This window comes from Hylobates moloch, unplaced genomic scaffold, assembly GCF_009828535.3.
Source record: "Hylobates moloch isolate HMO894 unplaced genomic scaffold, HMol_V3 SCAFFOLD_3, whole genome shotgun sequence".
NCBI lineage: Eukaryota > Metazoa > Chordata > Mammalia > Primates > Hylobatidae > Hylobates > Hylobates moloch.
The window spans coordinates 63,224,793-63,243,792 of NW_026652278.1; the positions used below are offsets into that span (position 1 = coordinate 63,224,793).

Consider the following 19,000-nt stretch of genomic DNA (forward strand, 5'->3'; position numbering starts at 1 on the left):
ATGCTGACACTTTGTCTCTACTAAAAATACAAAAATTAGCCGGGCATAGTGGTGTGTGCCTGTAATCCCAGCTACTCGGGAGGCTGAGGTAGGAGAATCACTTGAACCCAGGAGACGGAAGCCTGTAGTGAGCCAAGATCACACCACTGCACTCCAGCCTGGGCAACACAGTGAGACTCCATCTCAAAAAGAAAAAAATTATATATATATGAAACATAAATTTTTATTATATATTATATATTTTTATAAGTCAAAGTGTGTCAGCCTGATAACCCCTTATTTAATATATAGTTTTATATATATATATATATATTTTAAAAACCTATTTTTTTATTTTTTATTTTATATATATATATATATATATATAATAAAAATAAGTCAAAGTGTGTCAGGCTGATACATCCCCATTAGGTTTGCCTAGATCCATTATTTCATCAGGGAGTGTAAAATGGTGATTTTTCTAGTTTTATTATTTTTCCTAGAGTTATGAGCTGGAATTCTTCTATAAATAACTTAACTCATTAACTATTAAATTACCTAAAATACAATTTGCAAATGAAAGGCAGAATACTTGATTCTTTCCCATTATTGACCAGTTAAAAAAAAATGAGTGTTGTCCTAGCAACTTCCAAAGGTAAGCAATAAGTTTTGCTTATATTGATTTGCGGGAAGAGAAGATCACTACAAAAATGCATGGATTTTTTATAGATCTGATGTTTTCCATTTTTTGCAGTCATTATTTCTTCTCGATATCCAGTGAAAGCTCCTTCAAGTTGTTCTTCTGACAGGACTGTAGTAATCTTTGCTTTTTTGTAACACAAAACGCCCAAGGGATCGGACTCTTCTCTAAGAAACCCTGGTTCCTTTTAGTGGAGAATCTACAACAATCAAGGGATTATCATCGTGTCCAGATTATACATGGTTCATTACTTCTAGGACCTTTCAGTAGTTATGGCAAAACAAAAACAAAAACAAAACAAAAAGCATATTCTTGGAGAAAAATAAATGAGTTCATACTAACATTTGCGATTCAAAGTAAAGATCACAAGGTTTTAACTTAATTCCTATAGTTTTATACCTATCTCTTTTCTATTAAGCTGAAAATCATAGTTTATAATACAGTAAAATAACTACTTCTTTGCTTTCTCCTATTTATATGTAATATATTGGAAAAAAGATAATAGCAAATTTACTTCTAACAGTAAGACTACAGAATGCACACTTGTAATCCCAGCATTTTGAGGGGCTGAGGTGGGAGGCTTGCTTAAAACCAGGAGTACCAGACCAGCCTAGGTAATAAAGCAAGACACCATCTCTACGAAAAATAAAAAACAAAAAAATTAGCCGGGCACAGTGGTGCCCATAGCTCCAGCTACTCAGGAGACTGAGGTGGGAGGACTGCTTAAGCCCAAGAATTTGGTCATAGCTTCAGTGCACTATGACTGTACCACTGCACTCCAACTTGAGCAAGAGTGAGACCCCAACTCAGAAAAAAAAAAAGTTACAGAATGCAGTTTAAGGGCCAGGCGCAGTGGCTCACGCCTATAATCCTAGCATTTTGGGAGGCCAAGGCGGATGGATTTCTTGAGGTCAGGAGTTCGAGACCAGCCTGGCCAAAATGGTGAAACCCCATCTCTACTAAAAATACAGAAAATTGGCCGGGCGTGGTGACACACGCCTGTAGTCCCAGGTACTCAGGAGGCTGAGGCAGGAGAATCACTTGAACCCAAGAGGTGGACATTACAGTGGGCCGAGATTGCACCACTGTACTCCAGACTGGGTGACAGAGCAAGGCTCTGTCTCAAAAAAAAAAAAAAAAAAAAAAAAAAAAAATAGAAAAAAGAAAAAGAATGCAATTTAAGATTTCTTTGTGGATTCAGTTTATTCTTAGTGTATTTCCCCTCAGTGATATACAGCAAAATGCTGTATTTTAAAATCACCTAAAACAATTATTTCTGGTGTAGCTGTGCCACTAATTTGTTAGTTTTCAATTTTTAAGGACTAATATTTATATAATTTTTTATATATTATATATATTTTTATTTATATAATTTATATATAATTTTTATGTATATATATATAAAACTTTGCTTTTTTTTTGAGACAGAGTCTCGCTGTTGATCAGGCTGGAGTACAGTGGCACGGTCTCAGCTCACTGCAACCTCTGCCTCCCACGTTCAAGCGATTCTCCTGCCTCAGCCTCCCGAGTACCTGGGATTACAGGCACCTGCCACCACGTCCGGCTAATTTTTTGTATTTTTAGTAGAGACAGAGTTTCACCACGTTGGCCAGGATGGTCTCGAACTCCTGACCTCGTGATCTGCCTGCCTTGGCCTCTCAAAGCACTGGGATTACAGGTGTGAGCCACTGTGCCCAGCCATAATTTTGCTTTTTAATTACATGTAACAGTTTCTAGATTCCAAAGTCAAAAATTGTAAGGCAAGGCACATTTGTTCTGGCTATTGATTTTAAATTTATTGTATTTTTAAAAACATATAAGGCCAGGTGCAGGATTACACACTGTAATCCCAGCACTCTGGGAGGCAGAGGCGGGAAGATCACTTGAGGTCAGGAGTTCAAGACCAGCTTGGCCAACAGGATGAAACCCCATCTCTACAAAAAAATACAAAAAAATAGCCAGGTGTGATGGCGTATGCCTATAATCCCAGCTACTTGGGAGGCTGAGGCATGAGAATCACTTGAACCTGGGAGGCAGAGGTTGCAGTGAGCCAAGATCACACCACTGTACTCCAGCCTGGGTGACAGAGTGAGACCGTGTCCAAAAACAAAAACAAAAACAAACAAACATACATGGCATATGATATATGTTCATATTTTGGTCCCTTTCTTACAAAAAGACAGCTGTTCCATACACCTTGCTCTTTTCACTTAGCAATATATTCTAGAAATCATTCCACAGCATAAGTACCTCATTCTGTTTTACACTTCACTGTACTTCATTACAGGGATGTACCACAATTTATTTAACTCATGGACATTTGGATTTCTTCTAGTCTTTTGCTATTAAAATGTCACAATAAATGGTCTTGTGCATACACAATTTCATATCTTTGGGGTAGATTTCTAAAAGTGGGACTGCTAAATCAAAATATGTATTTGTATGTGATTTTCATAACATATCTGCAAATAAACTTGAAAAAAATGTGACATCTTTATGGAAGTATCCTCGTATCTATAAACATGGTATGTCTTTCCATTTATTCCATTTTTAAAAGTTGGTTTTAAAATCTTTCCTAATGCAGCTTTCCTAAGGCAGGTTTTGTACAGAAAACTGCTTCATAAAGCAATCTTAATCTATTTACTATTTCCAAGAAATTCTTCCAGAAAAGCAAGACATATGGATACGGAACAGGTATTTTAACTTAAATCAAGGGAAAGTAAACTATTCTATTTTGGGGATATTTACAACTATCTAATTTTGTTAAAAATAATGTACACCCAAAATTCCAATAAACAAATGTCACTAGCTACTATCTTCTGAGAGAGGAATACAAAAGATTAAGAGAATTAGCATTTCTTAAAACTAAACAGACATAAAAAGTTACTTATCCTAGAACATTAGGATGAATGGTTATCTGAAAGGCTGAATTTGAAAAGCATTAACACTGTTAGTCTTTCTGCCATAAAATTAATTTTTGGAATGATACCACACATGATATTTTTTATAGTTTGATAAATTTCTTCCAAACACCAAAAACAAAAAAGGACACATAAAATTTAAGACTTGCCAACAGGAATAAATAAGACTTCAGTGATTACATTTGCTATCTGAATGCCAAAATCAATAAAATATGATATTAGGTTGGTGCAAAATTAATTGCAGTTTTTACCATTAATGGCAAAAAAATGAAATTACTTTTGTGCCAACCTAATAATAAGACTGGCAGGTATAATAATCCTTCCTAAAAGGCAAGTACTACAAAATACTTTAAAATTAACTTTCATAATTGGTCATTATATTTTTAAAAGTGCCTTGAGTTCACTATATTTGACAATAACGAAGAATAATTATTGTCCTGCTAAAATTCCCAAGTAGAAATATAATGCAGAATTTTAAAGCCTGATTAGAAGTTAATGCCTCTTTTTTTTTGAAACGAGGTCTCACTCTGTCTCCCAGGCTGCAGTGCAGTGGTGCGATCTCGGCTCACTGCAAACTCCGCCTCCTGGGTTCAACTGATTCTCCTGCCTCAGCCTCTGGAGTAGCTGGGATTATAGGTGCCTGCTACCATGCCCAGCTAACTTTCGTATTTTTAGAAGAGACAGGGTTTCACCAAGTTGGCCAGGCTGGTCTTGAACTCCTGACCACAGGTGATCCACCTGCCTCAGCCTCCCAAAGTGCTGGGATTACAGGCATGAGCCTCCGTGCCCGGACATTAATGTCTTTTTACCAATTTTATGTACTATGTAAGACCAAAAAAGATAAAGAAGTTTAACCAGTTTCTAATTTGACCAATGAAAAACTTTACATTAACATGGCTGCAATAAATAATTATCTGGTAAAGGTTAATTGAATGCTTTCATTTTCATCTAACTTCTAGTCACTCAAGAACTAAACAGTACTGATACTCAATTGGCACATACCCAAGACAGTGAGAGGTCAGAGTTAAAGCCATTGATAAGACTGTGATCACTATAACTGCTTGCACAATACTTGGCCTATGAATAACAGAGAAATTCATCTCCTCTATTGCTTGTATGAAGTATTTATAAGCCAAATGGAAACTACATTCAAATTAGGCTGAGCTACATGATATAAATGGGTTTGATGCATATATCGTGGCAAGCCTAATGAACTAAAATGGAATAATTTTATTCAAATATGACTTAAGCAGTATTTCATATAAAGCTGAGAAATTCAGCAATATACTATCATCACATATAATAGTATATCAGAATTCACATTTTATAACATAAAACAAAGTTGAAAAATAGGGTAAATTTTTTTCAAGAATAATCTAAGTCTTTTTTTCCCAGATAAATTATATTTGAAATACCAATAACACTCAAGTTAAAACTTGAGGAAATACCATGAGAACATTCATTAATTATGAAAGAACTATGATGAGTAATAATAAAGAAGTTTTAAAAGTACAATACCTTGGTTAGAGCAGCAGTATGATCTTCTCCACAACAAATATAAACTATTTTCTGAGATCTTAGTGACTTTAGTAAATTAGGAACATACCTATCTGAAAATTCCAACAAGAGATGTTAATAGTATTTTAAAAATTAAAACTCGTCTAGATGTGTTTCCTCTACAGCTTCCCAAGCTCAGCAGATGGTTGTGACTAAATAATTTTAGCTATGATTTCGATGATTTTGTAGTACAAGCTTAATAAGTAGGGTTCCCAGGCCTATCCATACTATTGTGATAAAGGAGGGACTTAAAGAGTTAAGTGCTAAACAGCCAATATGCCAGTCTGCAAAGGACTCAGCAATCAAGAAATTTCAAAATTATCTAACTGCTTCTAATTTTCCACATATAAACATCATTCTTTACATTCACTTCATGATAGTTATACCCACAGGATCCTACTTAAAAGCCTGGAAAAAAAAATGTACTTTAGGCTGTTTTGTAGCAGAAAAGATACATGATATCCTAATATGACATATTTTTCTTATGTAAAACAAGGTATTCTTTAATTCTTTCTGAAAGTATTGTTTGCTTATCATTACTAGTTGTTACTAGATTAACAACTCACTTTTGTCCATTTCAGTCATTACAATTATACTGAACTATAAGAAATTAGCTTTTGTAAGTCAAATACTGGCATTCAACTCAATGTAATCATGAAAAATAAGTTCCAAGATCCCAACTTGTTTCAGTTATAATTTTTTCAAATTCAAAATGTTTATTTTTAAGACTTTAGCATCAATGTTAAAAGTGAAGCCCAACCAAAAATTAATTTAACAACCCAAATCATTTAAGTATTTCCTTGAAAAACTCAAAGATTAACACTTCATGTTACTGCCCCAGAATAATTTTACAGCTTTTTTCCACTAACAGTGGCCAATAATGGATTAACAATTTGAAGTAATGTTTTTCAATTGTCTTTTAATAAACATCCAATACTAAAGATTTTGTCCAGATATACTTTTTATAGTTCTTTAATGAAAAAAGGATATTTTGTATCTTCCCACTGCATTCCCCAAATGGAATTTTTAAATAACATCTCATCCCCACCTCTATACCAGGGAAGATACATTTCTCTCTTACACTAAGAATCACTGATCTATCTCAAAAGGTCATCTCTTTCAAAAAGTACACTTAAACTATACATAATGAGAACCTACCATTTTCATCATTAAGACCTAGCTGACCAAATTTGTTGCGTCCCCATCCAAAGATAGCTCCAGAAAGGGTGAGTACAAAACTATGGGCTCCTCCTGCTGCAACTTGCATGAAAGGGATTCCAACCAAAGACTTAAGCAGCTGCGGTGAAGTTTGCTTTTTACAGTCAGTACCTAAACCCAACTGGCCATATTTATTCTGTCCCCAACAGAAGACTTCACTTGCTGTAAAACAGTAATGGAAAAATTAACCATTTTTCTAACATGCAAAAAATTTAATTTGAAAATAATCATTTCATTTCAAATTTCATATAAAGAATATTATTTTGGGACATTCTGCCTATCATCAAAAGAATATAAATATTATTTTTAGCAATTATGCTTATTTTTTACATGAACATATACTACTACCTAGAAGAACATTCAGTATTAGTACACTTTAAGTTTGATGGACTACACAGATGAACAGGTGAGTCACATAACAAGGAGTAATCTCATTTCCTTATGCCCCTCAACAGTCTCCTTTTAATATTCCTCAAGTCTCATTTTTATTTTATAGTTTCTCCCAAGAGGCACTCATTCAAGCTCAAACTTTAGTAACTATCTGCTGATCACATTCCAAATTTTATCACTAGCCCAAACTTCTCCTGAGCAAAAAACCCACATAACCCATTGTTTACCTGACACTAGGAAATTTCAAAGGAACTTGTAACTTAGGATGCCCCAGACTGAATTCATGACTCCCATCCTACTTCCCTGGACCTCTTTCCAGTGTTCCCCATTTTGGTAAATAACATCGTAAGTGACTCAGTAGCAAAAATTATAAACCTAGGGAGTCTTCCTTAATACTCCTCTCTCTCTCTTTTTTTTTTAACTTCACACATATCCAGTCTATCATATATCACCAAAATTTACATACAGTTTTCTTTCTAAAGAAAAATACGGGCCGGGCGCGGTGGCTCACGCTTGTAATCCCAGCACTTTGGGAGGCCGAGGCGGGCGGATCACGAGGTCAGGAAATCGAGACCATGGTGAAACCCCGTCTCTACTAAAAAAATACAAAAAATTAGCCGGGCGTGGTGGCAGGCGCCTGTAGTCCCAGCAACTTGGAGAGACTGAGGCAGGAGAATGGCGTGAACCTGGGAGGCGGAGCTTGCAGTGAGCCGAGATTGCGCCACTGCACTCCAGCTTGGGCGACAGAGCGAGACTCAGTCTCAAAAAAAAAAAAAAAAAAAAGGAAAGAAAAATATGGCAAATAGATCCAGTCCTCACCATCTTAACTGATTCCTATAATAGTTTTCCCTGCCTGTCACTTTCGCTCCCATATTGCTATCGTAATTTGCAACTTTAGACATCCTTTTATTAAACTAACAACTGGCACTAAATAACTGATACACTAATAACTGATTTTTTAAAAATTGAAACTACAAAATAGCACACACTTAATAGTAAGCTTCCTTCCAAAAAAAATCAGAATCCTGGTTCCTCTTTCAAGAGACAACTACTCTTTTTTTTTTTTTTTTTTGAGACAGAGTCTCGCTCTGTCGCCCAGGTTGGAGTGCAGTGGAGCAATCTTCGCTCATTGCAACCTCCATCTCCCAGGTTCAAATGATTCTCCTGCCTCAGCCTTCTGAGTAGCTGGGATTACAGGCACGTGCCACCATGACTGGCTAATTTTTTTTTAATATTTTTAGTAGAGACGGGGTTTCACCATGTTGGCCAAGCTGGTCTCGAACTCCTGACCTACTGATCTGCCCACCTTGGCCTCCCAAAGTGCTAAGATTACAGGCTTGAGTTACCGCACCCAGCCTGGGACAACCACTCTTACCAATTACTGGTAAGTCCTTCAAGAAATGTTCTATGCACATATAAATAGACCTTTGTATACATGCATAGAGATACTATAAAAATGCAGATTTGATAATATTGCTCACCCCAAAAAATATATTTCAGTGCTTTCTCATTGCTCTTGGGATAAACACTTTAAACAAGGCCTATAAGGTGCTGTATGATCTACCTATGTTTCCAATCTCTTCTCATATCAGTCACTCACTATACTCTAGCCATATTGCCTTCCTTTATATTCTCCAATGGCCAGTTCTCACACACTCGCTGTTCTCTCTACCTAAACCTTTCCCTCATCTTTGTCCAGTTCATTTCAACTCTCTCCCAGCATGAGCCTTCCTTCCCTGATCTCCCAGATTACGTCAGTACCGCTGTCCTATGTTCTAAATACCCTAAAGTTTTTCTTTATAGCCCTTATCATAGTATGTAATTATATCATTATTTGAATGACTATATCACGAGGGCTAGTAAGTAGTATACTGCTTATTACTGTATAATGTAGTATGCCTAATTCATACTAAGGGCTCTAAAAAATGTTTAGCAGCTGGGCGCGGTGGCTCACGCCTGTAATCCCAGCACTTTGGGAGGCTGAGGCAGGAGGATCACCAGGTCAGGAGATCGAGACCATCCTGGCTAACACAGTGAAACTCCATCTCTACTAAAAAAAATGCAAAAAAATTAGCCAGGAGTGGTGGCAGGCGCCTGTAGTCCCAGCTACTCAGGAGCCTGAGGCAAGAGAATGACGTGAACCCAGGAGGCGGAGCTTGCAGTGAGGGGAGATCATGCCACTGCACTCCAGCCTGGGCAACAGAGGAGACTCCGTCTCAAAAAAAAAAAAAAAAAAAAATGTTTAGCAAATGAATAAGATATTGCCTACACCATAAAGCTGAGTAAACAAACAAACCAACAAAAAAAGGTCAATATGAAAAACTGTCCTCAGTAAAACCTTTGAGTTTAAATTTTTGTTAGATCCACCTACCAAAATATCAAAAGAGGAGCTGGCAAAACAACAAAGAATACACAGAGATTCTATGTTCCTAACTGCCTATAGAAGTCCAAATTCCTTAATATGACATTTAAGGCCCTTTATAACAGATTTCTCTTTTTATTTCAGCCTAAACTGAAGTTATGAGTATGTCTCCCACTCCCTCACAACACCCACATAAAACTACACGCCAATATTCAAATACACCACTTTCTTAACTCTATGCCTTTACACCAGCATAACCCCCTTAGCCACTCAACATTTCTCCTTGTCCTTCTCAACATTTCTCCAATTATTAATAAAAAAATTAATCTTTAATAAATCTTTAAAGACTTGCATCAAATACTAATCCCCTCCTTACTGTTACCAATTATATCAATTAGAAACAATTATATCATTGTCACAGCATTTTACTTTTACCTTGTCTGAAATAGTACATATTTTTTTCTGCCTCAGACTAGTTATTTACTTGGATGTCTGTCTCTTTCACTAGACTGTATGATCCCTAAACCTGTCTCTTAATTTATCTGTGCTTCCCCATGGTTCTTAGTGTTTTATTTGTAGTAGGCTTCACTAAATAGTAACACTAAATAGTAACAATGGAGCAAATGGAACCTATTTCTTCTTCTTTTTTTTTGTTTTTTTGTTTTTTTTTCTGAGACAGAGTCTCGCTCTGTCGCCCAGGCTGGAGTGTAGTGCCGTGATCTTAGCTCACTGCAACCTCCACCTGCCGGGTTCAAGCAATTCTCCTGCCTCAGCCTCCAGAGTAGCTGGGACTATAGGTGCGTGCCACCACGCCTGGCTAATTTTTTGTATTTTTAGTACGGACAGGGTTTTACCATGTTGGCCAGGCTGGTCTTGAACTCCTGAACTCAGGTGATCTGCCCATCTCGGCCTCCCAAAGTGCTGGGATTACAGGCGTGAGCCACCACGCCCAGCAAACCTATTTATTTTAATGGTAAAAAATATACATATGGCAGATTCTTTACTAGCCCATGTTCCAATTCTTAGCTAGGATACTAGTAAGTTAAACTGGTAAAAGAGGAATGCAAACAAAGCTAATAAATATGATGTTTAGCCTTCTTTATTTCTATGCATAGAAAGTTCATCTATGAGATTAAATGAGATTGGGGAAGCAATCTTCCACAGTTGCAGCTATGAAGAGTTTTTAACTGTTTAATAAACAGACACAAAAATCAATTTCATGTCTATATAATAAACAAAAAATGACACCATTCACAACAACAAAAAATCAAATACCTAGGGGAAAGTCTAATCGAAGGTGTATAAGACCTGTCCAGGGAAAACAAAATGCTAATGGAAAAAATTAAAGGGAGACTTAAATGGACAAATATACCGTGTTCTAGAATTGAAAGGTTCAATATTGTAAAGATTTTCCTTGAATTGATTTATAGAGACAATGAAATCCCAATCAAATTCCTAGCAGTGTGTGTGTGTGTGTGTGTGTGTGTGTACAGACTAACAAGCTAATTCTAAAAGTTATATGGAAATGAAAAGGATCAAGAACCAGGGCAATCTTGCAGAAAGGTGAGCAAAGTTGGAGAACTATATGCACAATCAAAAAAGTACCAAGTAATAAAATTGAAGAGAAATAAAATAAAAACTAATGCTTACCTTTAGAAAGTGCAAGTGAATGATAGTAACCACAAGCAACTTGTACGATCTGGATATCTGACAAACTTTTAATATTTCTAGAAAAGAATAAGACAGATCAAGACCAGTTAATTCCATTTAACAAATTGATCTTGAATGTTATTTATGTTATTTATTGATGGCCTACTATATGCACATAGGTCATATTTTTTTTCATACAAGCTCAATTTTAGCGTACCAAAAATTTATGCTAAAATCAGTAAACAAGAGCTAGATACAAAAAAATAAAATTAAAAGGGGTGATAAGAACACATCTTGGAAAGACAGTATTTAAGCAAAGTGAGCTATACTCATACCTCAAGTACTCCTCAGAGTGCTCTTATAATTCAGATATTTTCTTTCATTATAAAAATGTATTTTTAAATCATCAGCTTACAGTTAGAAACTTGGCAATACATCTGGAAAGCAAACGCACATTATCTAATTTGTCTAAAATTGGTGTTTTGCCTAGTTTAATGTATGTTCTCCTTTATCAGGTTTCTTAAGAACCAACAGGGATTCTTATATGTTCTACCAACTCTCAAATTATGAAACCTATTCCTTACAAGCTATCCTTTTGCTTTACGTCTACATCAGGGACATTCAATTTTTTTACTCGGGAAATTTACTCAATTCACAGTTACAACAATCATTACTAATATGTTAAGTCTTATTTTCTTCTCTCTTGTATTTTGTCCTTATACTTTCATAATTTCTCCCCCCTTTCCTGAGTTTTGTTTTACCACAACGCAATTTTAAAGGCTCATTTTTAAAACATTACAAAACTCAATTAACTTTGCATGTACATCAACCATCCCAGCATCTCCACTGGTTTTTTCCCTTTGCCTGGTCATGTTGCTGTTTTCCTGAATGAATGTTTTCAAGAAAAAAAAGGGGGATGCCAGATGCGGATTACAGGTGGGTTACTGTAATCCTAGCACTTTTGGAGACCAAGGTAGGCGGATTACTTGAGGTCAGTCAGGAGTTCAAGACCAGGCTGGCCAACTTGGTGAAACCCTGTCTCTACTGAAAATACACACACACACACAAAATTAGCCAGGTGTGGTGGCACACTGTAGTCCCAGCTACTCAGGAAGCTGAGGCAGGCAAATGACTTGGACCCGGGAGGCAGAGGCTGCAGTGAGCCAAGATCACACCGTTGCACTCCAGAATGGGCGATAGAGTAAGACCCTGTCACAAAAAAAAAAAAAAACAAAAAAGGAAAGAAAAAAAAGAAAAAAGAAAGAAAAGAAAAAACAGGGGATGGGGAGGTACACAATATGTTTCTTATTTCCCTTTACCTGATACTGTCACCTGACCTGATTCTGCCATAAGAGAGTCCAGAGCAAATTCTGACCAGAGAGTCGACACACATGATTTTCAGGAGGCAGCTTCAACAAATCAAATTTTGAGCAGGAAAAAGGAGAGTTACTCTGATTCCATATTATTGTATTAAAAATATTTTTATTTAGTGAAGTTATGCTCTTAACTACAAAAATTGAAAGCTGTACTGCTACAATTTAGCAGAATCCAACAAATTAGCAGGATCCAATGCACCTTCAAATTTTCAAACTTAACAAAATGCCATTTCTTTGAAATAGCAAAATCAAACACTGGCAATGCAAACAGTAAGGAATAAAAAATACATGAACATACACAACTGCACTCAAATTACTAAACATTTACTGTTATTGCTTATGCATACTAGGCAGATGATACATTGACCTGTTCAGCATATTATTTCAGGAAAAAAAAAAACACTATTCCAGGTATCAAGTACAATTTTGCAAATGAAACATTTCAAAATACTACATTCTCACAGTACTGTATGTTTTTTCCTTCAGAGCATTTATCACTACTAACCACAGGTACCTATTCATTTAATATTTGTCTCCTCTGCTAAACAGTAAGTTCTGTGAAGGCAGACTATGTGTCTTACACCCATGATAATGCCTGGTACCTACTATAGTGCCTAATTAATGGTATGTAATGAATATACTGTTAAAGGATAAATACATTTGTAAGGTCTTGGAGACTTTAGTAATAGTCATACAATTTGCCAAAAATTTTCTAAATTTGCATAGCAATTTATACTCAGTTACTCTCCTTTCCAAAATACTAACCTAAGGCTTGTAATACACATAAATGCTAATATCTTTTGCTATTATATACTACAGAAACCAGAAATACATTCTTCTGTGTCATTACTGCGTTAAAGAAAAAACTATCCCCTTTCATCTTCATATAAATGTATTAATACCCTGAAGAATGGGGGATATTGGCTTTGTTTTCTTTGTTTTAGCTTTTAGAAATTAAAAAATACTGTGAATGGTAAAACAAAGCTTCCCATGTTCCATTTTTCCTAAAGAGATAAATTAGAAAATAATTAAATAAATTTGTTAGAACTCATCAAAAGTAATCCCTTTGTCACATAAAAAAGATAATGTGTTTAATCATTTCTAATTTTTGAAGATTCAAATACACTGAACAGAAAAGCAAAAGAAAGGCTGGGCATGTTGGCTCAAGCCTGTAATCCCAGCACTTTGGGAGGCCGAGGCGAGCAGATCATAAGGTCAGGAGTTCAAGACCAGCCTGGCCAAAATAGCGAAACCCCATCTCTACTAAAAATACAAAAATTAACTGGGCATGGTGACGGGCGCCTGTAGTCCCAGCTATTTGGGAGGCTGAGGCAGGAGAATGGCTCGAACCCAGGAGGCAGAGGTTGCAGTGAGCCAAGATTGCACCACTGCACTCCAGCCTGGGCGACAGAGTGAAATTCCGTCTCAAAAAAAAAAAAAAGAAAAAGAAGCCAGAATAAATTTTGTAAATTAAAAAAATATATACACACACACATGCATTGGAGATAAGATTTATATACCCTTCCTTTGGGACTCTGCTAAAGCATACTAATTATGGAATATATATACTGTTGTATTCTTCTGTTTTTCCAACTTAATGCGTAGCGGCAATACAGGTAGAAATCAGGCATTGCTAGTCATATTTCTGAAGACAAAATTCCAACCACTAATGTTAACGATTAGTAAAAAGTTTCTATTATGTAATTAAACATTTGAGGAGCTAAAGCATTAAATATTTTGCAATTAAACACAATTACCAATTTTCTACTTTCCAGTGAAGCCACAACTTTCCCAGTTATTTAAGAAAAATCTTAACACCAACTCATTTCAATTTTGAAAAATTTATCTCAGAATAGGGGAGTTGATTTAAAAAAAATGAAAAATTTAGACTCACAACTGATGTAGTCTATACTATTAAAAACTACTGTTTAATTTTTCTTTTTAATCTATAATGTTCAAAATTTTCAGATGCTAAAATTAGGCAGGAATTGTAATATATTTTAAAATGAATAACAAGAAAATAAATTGTATTTTTGACCAAGCTAATAATTCAAATATGTTTAGTTTGTATAGTCCAGAAATTGCTGTACTCACAAAAATAATAATCTTATACTATCTTGCCATAATTTTTTAATGTGTATGTCCAAGAAGCAGAACTTTTAAAAGATAAACTACATCTTTATTGCCAACAATTATTTTTCTGAAGTCTGTGTGCAAAGTTATGTATTTCCACTTACATTAAACTAAGGTAATAAAATTTGGGTTAATATTTTTAATAAAATGGTGTAATATATATACTATATTAAAATCTAGCCAGAAATGCAGGTCTACAGACACTATTTAAAATACTTGGTCTTTCCCAAAGTAGTGACTTCAAAACAAAACAAAATTAGAACTAGGAAACAATTCATTATCAAACTGTTTCAGTTATATCCTATTATTAATTTCACATTCTTCTTTAATATTATCCATCCATTGGCATAAAAAATGGGTTTTGTTGTCACAAAAGTATAACCTAATGCGAATCTTCACTTTTCTGATTACTCTTTTTATTTTTTGAGATGGAGTCTCGCTCTGTCGCCCAGGCTGGAGTGCAATGGTGCAATCTCGGCTCACTGCAACCTCCGCCTCCCAGGTTCAAGCAATTCTCTGCCTCAGCCTCCCGAGTAGCTGGGATTACAGGCACCCGCCTGGCTAATTTTTTGTATTTTTAGAAGAGACAGGGTTTCACCTTCTTGGCCAGGCTGGTATTGAACTCCTGACCTTGTGATTCACCCACCTCGGCCTCCCAAAGTGCTGGGATTACAGGCATGAGCCACCACACCCAGCCTATTCTGATTACTCTTACAAAAATCTACAAACACTAGGCAGGACACAGTGGCTCATGCCTGTAATCTCAACACTTTGGGAGGCCAAAGCTGGTGAATCCCTTGAGTCCAGGAATTCGAGACCGGCTGGGCAACATGGTGAAACTCCGTCTCTACAAAAAATACAAAATTGGCCAAGCATAGTGGTGCATGCCTATAGTCGCACCTACTAGGGAGGCTGTGGTGGGAGGATGGCTTGTGCCCAGGAGGTCGAGGCTGCAGTGAGCTGTGAGCATGCCACTGCACACCAGCCTGGGTGACACAGTGAGACCTTGTCACAAAAAACAAACAAACAAAAATCTATAAACACCAATTTTTAGAAATCTGTTTATAGATACTATATGTAAAATTTACAAAGCTGGCTGACATCTCTAAGCCACCTAGAAAAAGCCTTACATCTAAAAAATGATTTGGTACTGAAATTAAAACTAAAACTCACTTGGCACTCTTCCTTTTATAAAAAAACATTTCCACTGAAATACTAAATGGCCCTTTAAAACCTGGTAATATCAGTAAAAACTATGTATATGTTACAACAAATCAGATCAAGCCATAAAATTTTGAAAAACTGAGAAGGATGAAAAGCAGAAATACCTTAACATACAGGTTAAAGTTAATACAGATGTTGAGGATACAAAAATAAAGATGTTTAAACCAAAGAACTCAAGTAAATTCTCTTTCAGGTCCCCATCCAGGTTCATAGTTATTATTGCACAACGCTCACATAAATTTTATACATAATAAAATTCTCTCCTTATAATTAACTTTCTTTCCATTTATTATTTACCTATGTATTACTGACTAAAGTCCCTTAAAAGTGAACAGCAACAAAAGTTTAAGTATGAGAATCATCAGACTGGTAGAGTAAAAATAAAGGAAACTAGAAAGTTTTGCCATGAATCATGGTTTTGAGAATACTGACTCAGAAGATCTAACATGCAAATCTCTTTTCATCCTAAACACAATTTTTTAAAAATCTTAAATTTAAAATCCTGTTCTATAAGAATTACTATTACTAGGAAAAAGAACAAAAGAGTTTAAAGAGGTCAGAATTTGTGTAAATTTTTAAACTAAGTATAAGTTAATGTATTATTTATGTACCTAAAATAAACTGAATACTGAAATCTGTATATTTTTACCTATGTAATTCATGCTGTTAGAGTTTTTAATATTAAAACAATGATTAGCCAGGCACAGTGCCTCAAGCCTATAATCATGAGTACTTTGGGAGGCCAAAGTGAGCAGATCTCGAGGTCAGGAGTTCGAGACCAGCCTGGCCAACATGGTGAAACCCCATCTCTACTAAAAATACAAAAAATTAGCTGGGCCTGGTGGTGGGCGCCTGTGATCCCAGCTACTCGGGAGGCTGAGGCAGGTGAATCGCTTGAAACCGGTAGGTGGAGGTTGCAGTGAGCTGAGATCACACTATTGCACTCCAGCCCGGGCAACAGTGCAAAACTCCGTCTCAGAAACAAACAAACAAAAAACGATTATGCCCTATGTAACCGTGTAAGACTAAAACATTGATGAGGCACTGCTTATTTTTTAATTGTGAAATAATTATATGATGAATTAATTAAATTGTGGTCACTGCTATGTAAAAAGTGGAAAGTGACTGAATTCTTTTTACAGTAAGCATGTTGGACTTCTATATTCAACAGAAACAATAAAGGCTAAAAAAAAGACAAGTTAGTGAAAAACATTCAACAAACCAATATTTAATAAATATTTCAATAGCAGGAATACTCAAGATAGTAGTAGTTTAAATTAGTATAACCCACTAAAAAAATTTGTAATGAAGCAAGAATTCCCTATCCTTTTTTTACAAACATAAATTCTATTGATTATAGAGAAAATATAGAGTATATAAAAATGGCAAACCAATCAATAGCTCAATCAACATCATAAGCAAGAACCAAACTCTTATCAAAGGACTCAAACGGGAGAAATAATGAGATGTCAACTCTTACATGCCCAAAGATAAGCAGAACGATTTAGATTAACAAATTTATTTTAAAAGATTGTCAAGGACCTCTTTCTGGTCACCTTTGTTACCTGGGTACTCTGATGCATTCCTCTGATCCTAGCAGGCCAAGCTGTCCATCAGAATCGAGACCCCAAGCATACACCTGGCCTTTGTCATTTAGCGCTAACGTATGAGCTTCTCCACATGAAACAGCTACGATATTTTGGGCATCCAGGGCAACAACCTGCTCTACAGAAATCAAGAAGAGAAATATTGCATTCTAGTATAGAAATCAAGGAAAAAGATACCGCATTCTAGTTTTGAACTTCCAATAAGAACAAAACACATTCTTCATTTTATACAAACAAGCTAAAGAAATGCTTAAACACACACTAGATATAACCAGTTATTTTGAACTATTCAACAAATATGTTCCATACGTAATTCTCATTGTGGTAAACCACAGATAAATATATCATAGGGCATAATCAACTCAGAATATTAAGTGACCTGAACATTTTGGGAAGAAGTTAAGGGTTTATAAAGATTCTCTCAGAATGTACCTTCTATTGAAATCTATTACTAATAAAAGAGTCCAGGTGAAAAAAAAGAAGAAGAAATCGTTTAAATAACCTGGGCTGCTTGATTTTAACAATAAGATCAAAACTGACACATATATTACAATGTATATGCTGCCGTGAAGTGATTCTGAAATTAAGGAAATAGGCACGGTGTGCTGGCTCACGCCCATAATACCAGCATTTTGGGAGGCCAAGGAGGGTGGATCGCTTTAGGTCAGGAGTTCAAGACCAGCCTGGCCAAAACGGTGAAACCCCATCTCTACTAAAAATACAAAAATTAGCTGGGTGTGTGGTGGTGCACGCCTGTGATCCCAGCTATTCGGGAGGCTGAAGTAGGAGAATCGCTTGAATCTGGGAGATGGAGGTTGCAGTAAGCCAAGATCATGCCACTGCACTCCAGCCTGGGCGACAGAGCCAGACCCTGCCTCAAGATAAAAAAAGGAAATTAAGGAAATAAACTGAATTAGCAATTTCTGAATGGAAAACAAATTTTTTAAAGATCTCACAAATAAAGCATCTATTAGATATGGTGAGTAGAGAACTGAAAGGCAGTAAACCATGACTGACAGGGTTTCCATTTGTGGACTGCCAACTTAATATCAAAAGATACATGTGGTTAAAATATGTTCAAGTTTTAAATCAGAAATTAACTTAAAATACTGGCTCTTAAAATACTGGCCCTACTACCAGTAGCCATCAATTGACAAATCAATAAGGAAAGTGAATTTGTTTCTCTTAGTCCTCAAGATGTGTTTGTCAGTTTTTTTTTACTAGTATCACAAGTTTTTTAAAAGATGCCATTTAAAATTAACTTTCTTTCAGCTTAATAAGAAAGCTATAATCATTGTCTTCAACAAACTAAAAGTCTTATGTTGAAAGTGGTTAAAACTGGATCAATCAGGGTTTCTTCAGAGGCATAGTTTAGCTCAATTTACAAATGCAGCTGTTCAATAATGAAACAGACTGAACCAAAGAGGCTGAAATTCCTATCTATACAGAAATTCAAATTGTATCTAGATTACTATCTTGCATTTTGGAGCGGGAGGTTAGCCCCTGATAGCCTCTAGGAACCTGCACAACTCTAATGATGTATTAAGTACTTACCTACTGCTGAAGCTTCCAGTACATGGAAGTTTATTACACTAATATCTCATTTTTTGTATAGCATTTAAAAAAGTATTTTACAGAAACATACAAAAACAAAAAAGGCAAACAAGATATGACACACACTGTTCCAAAAAAAATAAAGAAAAAATACTTAGAAGTAAAGCATCATTTGCTTATATCAAAACTTTCCCATAAATCTTAATTATGAAGAAGTAAATGTTTAAAAGATCTGTTATCTCTCACAGAGGTTCCAGAAAAAGTCAAGTTCTCTCCAGAACAATCCTCAAAGGAAGTAGCAGAAAATGACAGGATGACAAGACGGGTAA

General features: G+C 35.7%; 1 protein-coding gene across 6 annotated transcripts in view; it reads right to left on the bottom strand.

Moving 5' to 3' along the window:
* The window catches only part of HERC4 (HECT and RLD domain containing E3 ubiquitin protein ligase 4), a 159,303-nt gene that overhangs the window by 112,016 nt on the left and 28,287 nt on the right, over positions 1-19,000 (bottom strand). For all 6 annotated transcript variants that reach the window (XM_058436290.1, XM_032138389.2, XM_032138404.2 and 3 more), the window contains 4 exons: positions 17,076-17,235; positions 10,778-10,854; positions 6,316-6,537; positions 5,119-5,210 (listed from right to left, as the gene is read on the bottom strand). In XM_058436290.1, coding sequence (XP_058292273.1) covers positions 5,119-5,210; positions 6,316-6,537; positions 10,778-10,854; positions 17,076-17,235 — 551 coding nt within the window. The remainder of the gene's footprint in view (positions 1-5,118; positions 5,211-6,315; positions 6,538-10,777; positions 10,855-17,075; positions 17,236-19,000) is intronic.